At 45.6% G+C, this 7722-nt stretch overlaps 1 protein-coding gene across 1 annotated transcript in view; it reads right to left on the reverse strand.

Annotated features, from left to right (window-relative positions):
• DDAH1 (dimethylarginine dimethylaminohydrolase 1) overlaps positions 1-5201 on the reverse strand; it is a 134594-nt gene extending 129393 nt beyond the window's left edge. The window contains exon 1 of the mRNA XM_059136976.1: positions 4765-5201. Coding sequence (XP_058992959.1) covers positions 4765-5067 — 303 coding nt within the window. The 5' untranslated portion in view covers positions 5068-5201. The remainder of the gene's footprint in view (positions 1-4764) is intronic.
• Positions 5202-7722: the final 2521 nt, after the last annotated feature.

Below are 7722 nucleotides of genomic sequence, written 5' to 3' on the forward strand. Positions count from 1 at the left end.
CCTTCTTTTAAATAGAGTTGATAATAGTAACATGTTTTGCAATTCACACACACACACACACACGTGGTACATGTTAGCTAGTGATTAGACATAGTCTTGATGTTCACCTTGCTCTGGGATCATCAAGGTTATACTTTTAGCCTAACCAAAGAATAAACCCAGGGCCAAAATATATAGGTCCAAACAGTAAAGTGCCCTAACAAAAGGGGAATTTCTATCTAAATAGGTTTGTTCATGCCTTCCATTTATGCCTCCATGTCCCTACCCAATGTCCAATTCCACTTTTTGGATTTGTTGCCGTGTGCTATGTGCATTGCCTTCTTCCTCAAGAAGCCCCTAAAAATATAAACGGTCCAGGAAAGGATAATTAAGGCCATTATCATCTTGTGAGAGTGAGTTTGTGTGTTTTTACTCCTGGACAGAATATCCCACATACTAATCCTTGGTACCTGGGAAAGGATAAAATGAATCTGAAAGAGGGGCAAAAGGGCACAGGATATACTTTACAATTTTGCTTGAGTAACCTTCACCAGTTAATCATTACGTACTAAAAACCTTCTGTAAGGAAAATCAGGAACATGTTATTCGTAGCTGCCTCTAAGGAAGGGAAGTGGGTAAGTCAAGTACAAGAGCAGGGAAACTTACTTGCACTGCCTATCTATCCTCTTGTACCTTCTGAATTTGGTGCTGCAGAAATGTATAACCCATCCAAAATTTTTAATTTTTTTAAACCCAATCCTTTTACATTCTGTCACTTGTCTTACTTTAGCTCTTAAGTATTTGTTTACAGGATGCTGGCATTTATAAGTTGATTTTTGTTCTTCTAAAATCAAGCTGAATTCGTTTAAAATACGACTGGTTCTCTTCTTTTTAAATTATGTTATGTTAGTCACCATACAGTACATCACTATGACTGGTTCTCAAAGCTAATTTGTCTGTCTTCATGAAGACAGAGTTATGAGACAATTAACATTATTTGCTGACTCTCTACACGCAGTTTTCTTCACTAAAACTTAAGCGTCCTGCAGACAGCACCTGCAGTTTACTAATCTTGGGAGGCTCCACTGTGGCTTTCACAGAAGTGTTACTTTCTTGAGTTCAGTTCTCAGTCCTTCCTTCCAAGGAAGAAAAGTCATTAAATATCACTATGTTTTGACAAAGTAATTTTCCAGAATTATAAAAACAAGCAAAATAACAAGAGACAGAGACAGGTACAAGGAAAGGAAGAGAAAAACAAAACAATTATAAATCACCTGTACTTGTAACGAAACTTCTGGGACTCCACTGAGAATGCCTGCAAAACACCAAATATGTCCTAAGCAAGAAAACCTAAGGTTGATCTAAAGTCATGGACACACGTGTCCAACAAAACATTTGCTGCATAATTCTTGTGTGCAAGGTCCTGGGAATAAAATGTTAAGGAATGCAGATGTGATCCTTGTCCCGAGAGTTCTTATAATAGTGGGGAGATACAGAAAGTTAAAACAGGTCGTTATCATATGGTATGAAAGATACCATAGAAGGAAGTGCAGAGAGTTAGAGTGCTCATAAAAGGAAGACCAACCCTACGCTTGGTTGTTTAGTATCACAGGGGTTGGGACTAGAGCTTTAGAGTGCTACAAATCCGAGTTCAAGTCCTAGTTTCACTGGTTCCACTTTATAACCTTGGCCAAGGTATTTAATCTCTCTAAGCTTCAGTTCCATCAACTTTAAAGTAAGCATAATGATAGTACCGAGCTCAAAGGGTTGATGTGGGCATTCAGTGAAATCCATGTCATAAATCTGACACTATGTTTTGCAAATGGCAAGCACCCAATAGAGATTAGCTGATAATATTAATGATAACAGCAAACTGAGAAATGATGCATGAGTAGTACAGCTAGGTAGAATGGAGAAGAGAGAAAAGAGGAAGAATGTCCTAGACAAAGGAGAAATGTATGCTTAGAAAAGAACGGCGTGGTGAGCTTTAGTAAAAGAACCTGGCTTGAGCCAAAAGGTTGGGAGGCACCTGGGGTAGGGTCAGAGTTGGAACTGAAACTGGAAAGGCAAACAGAGGACAACTCCATGGGTTTATCAAGCTTAATGGAGGGTTCTTCTAGAAGCTTCATCAGAGCAGGGACAGGATCAGATCTGAGTTTTAGAAAGACCAGCTTAGAGACTTGGACTCTACAGCATGGAGAACGGAATGGAGAGTAAGGAGACAGATGGCAAGGAGATCAGCGGCAATAATCTTAAAATAATGCCTTCGCTGTTGTGGAATTTCAGTTAGGGAGGTAGGTATCACATGAAGAGTATATACAACAGTCCAAAGAGAACCTTGAAGGAATTATTATGAGCTTGTTAATATTAGCTAGTTAGCATTTCTTCATTCATTTATTCACTCAACAACTAAGGCAGTGAACTGGTGAGAGATTTCAAAGAGTATTAGTCTTCCAGAAGACTGCATAGCCCTGCCTTCTGGAAGTACCCCATCCAACACAACTGCCCGTGTTCTCTCTGGCTACAAGACCTGTTACTCTGCTGATTCAGATCAAATGCAACGGTAAAGGCATTTTTGGGAGACAATATGCTCCTTTAGGAAACTCAAGCTGGGAGGAAGTGCTACAAAGCAGATTAGGATGGATCCTAAGGTGTGAATATGACTCCCCTTCACCGTGGGAAGGGGAAATGTCACTGTAACTACCTCAGTATATAGCAGACTTCTCACTGCTCAAAAAAAAAGAAAATCTTCCATGACCCACTGTTAAGTAAATAATAACAACCACCATTCATAAAATGTCCTACCCTATAAACTTCAGATGGATTAACAAATTTAGTACAACAAATTTATGAAATAAGTATTAGGTCTACTTTTCAGGTGAGAAAGTTGAGGCAAGAGACACTTCCCAAGGTCACAGAATTAGCTATGATCTGGTATTCCTATCCACCACACTGTGAGGTCTCTGGCAGAGAGCCACTAGATTGATAGAAGAGTGAAGCCAGCTTAAAATGTATGCCTCAAAATCTGACAGGGGAGAAGGATCACTGCCCACTTACAATCGGGAAGCCAAAATTTGGAAGGTTTTATTATAGGAAAAAAATGAAATGGATGATTAAACGAGCAACAGCCTCTTGACAGGAAATTGGACTACCCTCATCAAAGGAGTACCATTTTGAAAGCGTTTTTGAAACGTCTTTTACTCTTTTAAATACAAACCACAGTTGTGCCCTATGGCCTAGGACACACCAGAAGTATTCATGTGGGGTTATATGCTTATCAGTTTAAAATAGAGTGGGCTATCTCAATGACTCAAAGGTGTGGCAAAGGAAATAAAAGGTAAAGAATATGAGACCGGTTATTCTTTTTGTTTTCTGCTAAGGTAGGGTGAACAACGGCTGAATTGTCTCAGTAAGAAATAAATGCAATATGCTTATTCTCTCAGCCCATGTATGGTTCTATCAACTAAGTAGTGAAGCATGTGTAGAGTAAGCATATTTTAACTATGAGCTCTATGAGGCATTTCTAATGTCAACCGAATAAAGACGAAATGGGGAGGGAGGAATCCCTAACCGTCCAGATATGAAAGAAACCAGGGGCTTCTTGCAATGCCACTTGATGCCAACAGAAACAGAGTCTTGAGGCTGGGCTTTTAGCCTGGTGATAAGGGGAACCCATGCCAGATGGCATTTTAAAATCCATTTTCACTCTCTTTCTCCCCATTAACCTGCCTTGGGTTTAAAGCCATCACAGCCATTTTCACAAGCTGCACTATTTGAAAGTAGCCACTTTCCCTTGCGAACACACAAAGCTCTAATTGCTGTAAGTTTAAAAACATCGTAAAAATCACGGAATTTCTGAAACAACCATTTTTTTTTTTAAAAGATTTTATTTATTTATTTGACAGAGAGAAATCACAAGTAGTCGGAGAGGCAGGCAGAGAGAGAGAGAGGGAAGCAGGCTCCCTGCTGAGCAGAGAGCCCGATGCGGGACTCGATCCCAGGACCCTGAGATCATGACCTGAGCCGAAGGCAGTGGCTTAACCCACTGAGCCACCCAGGTGCCCCTGAAACAACCATTTTTAATTAAACGCACAGACACACACCCCCAACACCCTACGCCGAGGACAGCTTTCCACACCTCGCCTATTCATGAACACGTATTCTCAGCTCACCAACAAACCACTCCCCTGACACTCGTCGCTTTCTGCCCGACTCACTCGCCACCACTAAAAAGTAACTCGGGGCGCCCTAGGTCTGTGCCACCAACACCGGGTTGATTCCTCAGGCACGCGCGGCTCCGAGCCCTAGGCAGGACTTGGGGGCTTCAGTGTCACAAACCAGCGCTGTCCCCCAAGACTCCTCCCCCAGCCAGGAGCAGCAACCCTCTCTGGGAAACGCTCAGAGTTGCACTACCTCTACCACTGTTCACTCTTTACGCATAAAAAATGCCAGTGAGGTGGATTCCCCACCCCACCCACCTGCCGGAGTCCGCACCACCACACTCAGTCGGGGCGTCCTGGAGGCACCCCAGCTGTGCCGACAGCCAGGAGGCGTGAACAATGAACTTCTCTCTCTCTCTCTCTCTCTCTCTCTCTCTCTCTCTCTCTCACACACACACACACACACACACACACACACACACACACCCTCTCCCCCAAAAGGTGAAGTTTTGAACTAGCCGGGGGCCAATTTCGCGATTCCGCCTGCAACTCCCGCGCGGCCGGCGGGGGAGGGCCCGGCGCGCGTTCCCGGCCGCGCCCCTCGCGTCGCGGGGCGGACAGTTACCTCCTTCCTCCGGCTGGGCGCCCCGGGTCGGGTGATGAGGGCCGTCTCCTCGCACACCACGGCCACGTCTTCCACGAACACGCAGTCGGGGAGGCTCTCGTCGGCCGGCAGCTGCACCACCTGCAGCCCCAGCTTGCTGCCCAGCACGCCCACGTAGAGCTGATGCTGCCGCTCGGCACGGGCGAAATCCACCTCGTCGCCCTTGGTGCGCCTCAGCGCGTGATGGCACAGGGACTCGGGCAGCGCCCGCACCACGGCGTGGGTGGCCCGGCCGAAGGCGGCGGGGTGGCCGAGCGCTGCCATGGCTCCAGGAGGCGGCGGGGCGGTGGCGGCCGGGTCCTCCCTCGGGCAGCGCGCGCCGAGCCTGCGAGCGCCCGCCTGCTCCCCTTGGCAGCGGATGAATGTGGTGCAGGAGGAGCCCGGCTCGCGCCCCGAGCCCTGCCCGAGCGACTGAGCATGCCCAGAGCTCCCGGCGCTGGCCCGCGCGCCCACCCCGGCGCTTTCGGGTTTGCTGCAGCCGAGGCGGGAGTTGCAGCAGCGAGCACCGCACGAGGAGTGGGCGGAGGAAGCGGTGAGCGCCGGAGCTGTGCGCAGTGGGAACCTCGGTGGACCCGGGCCCGCGGTTACCTGTATTCCGCCGCAGGTGCACACCTTTCATCGAACCCAAGGCGCCCGTGAAGATGCTATGGTTTGAGCAGAGTGCCTGGAGGGCTTCGTGGTGGTCAAGAGGCCAAGGGATGGGGTGATTCCTTTGTGGATGAATACTTTGACCTTTCTCCCTACTCTCTTGGTCCCAGGTTGCCCTACACCTGGTACCACCCCCAGTTCCTAGCGTGAGGATCCGTTTTCCTACCCAGATCCGCGAGTGACCTTTCACCCCCGGTGGCCAAGAGATTATACGAATGTGTTTCTTCCCATCTGTGAGAAAGAGGAAGAGTCCAAAAACACATGTTGAGAGAAGATCAGAGGTATAGAAACACAGTATTTCAAGGACAATCAGTTGTCATGGACAACGGGATTCAGGTGTGTTTGTCTCCAGGGCTCACAGATGTAGGGAGGCAAAGACTAAGCGTGTTTTCCCCACTATAGACAAGCGCTCCCCTCGCGCAGTGTCAGACAAACATAACATAACAACTTCGCATCACTAGGAAAGAAGGTTTCCAACCTTCTCCCTGGCATTCCCTTCATGCCATTACAGACTCCGTGCAGTTCCCGTGGTGTTTGTTGAGTGTTACTTTTTCCATACACATCAGGGAGTGCCTTTCCCTTCATAATGGCACTATTCTTCTCCCCTTACCTATCACAGATTAAATAATCCTTGGGTTCTGTTTCTTTTGAGAAGACCCACTCCAAAAACCAAACCATAACTCCAAAATGGTCTCAGGTAATAAGCTTCTTTTCTCAGATTCTGTAGCACATTTCTAAGTTAAAGATTGATTAGATCATGAAACATTAGATTTAGATGAGACCTTAGAAATCCTCTAACTTCCCACCCAAAGGTCCTGAACTCCAGCTTAAAACATACATGATATTTTAAACTTCTTTCACTTAAAAAGTGTATTCTACTTTTGAAGAGCTATAATGGTTAAAATCTTCATTTTGGACTTAAAACCCACTGGTCCAAATTCTGTCTTCTAGCATCACCTAACAAGTTCATATTCTCTTTCACAAGATTGCATTCATGTTATCTGAAGACAGTTCTCATATCTACGTTGCCTGACACCACCCTCCCACCCCTCATCTTGGCCTTGACCCTGAACCACCAAAAAGTAACTAGTGATTTGGGTTCCAACATTCTGATCATCTTCCTTTTGACACACACCAGTTTGTCTGTATCCCTTTAACTCATGGTATTTGGAATAGAAACAATTCTTCCTGTGTGTTGTGACCAGCACAGATGACGGCAGGACCCTTGTTCCAGAGACTAGACTTCTATTCACACCACCTAAGGTTGTATTCACTTTTTTAATGATCCAGTGTCAAGGCCACAGGCTTCTTGCCAGAATTCTGATCCTAGTTTTTAGGAAATGTGGGCTTCTAGGAGCAGATCTATCTGAGGATCCTGGAATGATTGTCCCAACTGAGCCCAAAGAAGATGTGATCTGCCTTCTCTCCCTGTCTCAAAGGTGACCTGAATGTAAATGCCAGATGCCATGGCATTTCTCAGCTTCAAAAGTGAGCGGTCTTAAGTGAAGGACAGCTCTTACCCTGACATAGGAGAGGGGCCAAAATTAAAATAACAAATCTTTAAGACCTACTTTGTTCGACTTCTGCGACAAGACTCAGAGGACCCAGACTGCCCTATATAACTTACTGTCTACTAACTTACTGTCGGAAAACACTTAACGGTGGCCTCAGACAGGGGTTTCCTCTAACACTACAGCTGAAAGCCAACCCATGTGCTGTTCTTGTCCTGGCTATAATATGGAGCTTTGTTCCTCCCCCCAATTCCAACCTAAAATTGAGTCTCCATCTACCTCCAATTGGCCCCTACCTAGCAAACTTAGTTAATGCCGGTGCCCTTTTAGAGCCTAAATAATTTGCCTGTCACTCTGTGCCCTGAGCCTAACTTTGAGTGGGGTCCCATGTACCACTCTGGGCTCATGTGAGCCCAGCAGCCAATTAAAACTTGAGATTTTTTTTTTCTGCTAGCCATGTCTTTCCATAGCGAAACTGGGCCACTGTGTTTTAAAAGTTTAATCTTGTAGTTATCCTTATTAAATGCTATCTGCTTCATTCCCACTTGCCTAGTTTTGATTCTGCCATCTTGTGCATTATTTATTACCTCTAGTTTCGTGTCATCTGAAATTTGATAAGCATGCCTTCTGTCTCCTCTAAGCAGTTGTCAAAAAGTGTTAGAATGTATATGTCAGTGAAAAGAATAATAAGAACACCAACTCCAGTAAATTATAGTTTACATACCTTCCTGCTTGAGTAATGAAGGACTGTTTTTAGGAA

The sequence above is a fragment of the Mustela lutreola genome, chromosome 10, assembly GCF_030435805.1.
Source record: "Mustela lutreola isolate mMusLut2 chromosome 10, mMusLut2.pri, whole genome shotgun sequence".
Lineage (NCBI taxonomy): Eukaryota > Metazoa > Chordata > Mammalia > Carnivora > Mustelidae > Mustela > Mustela lutreola.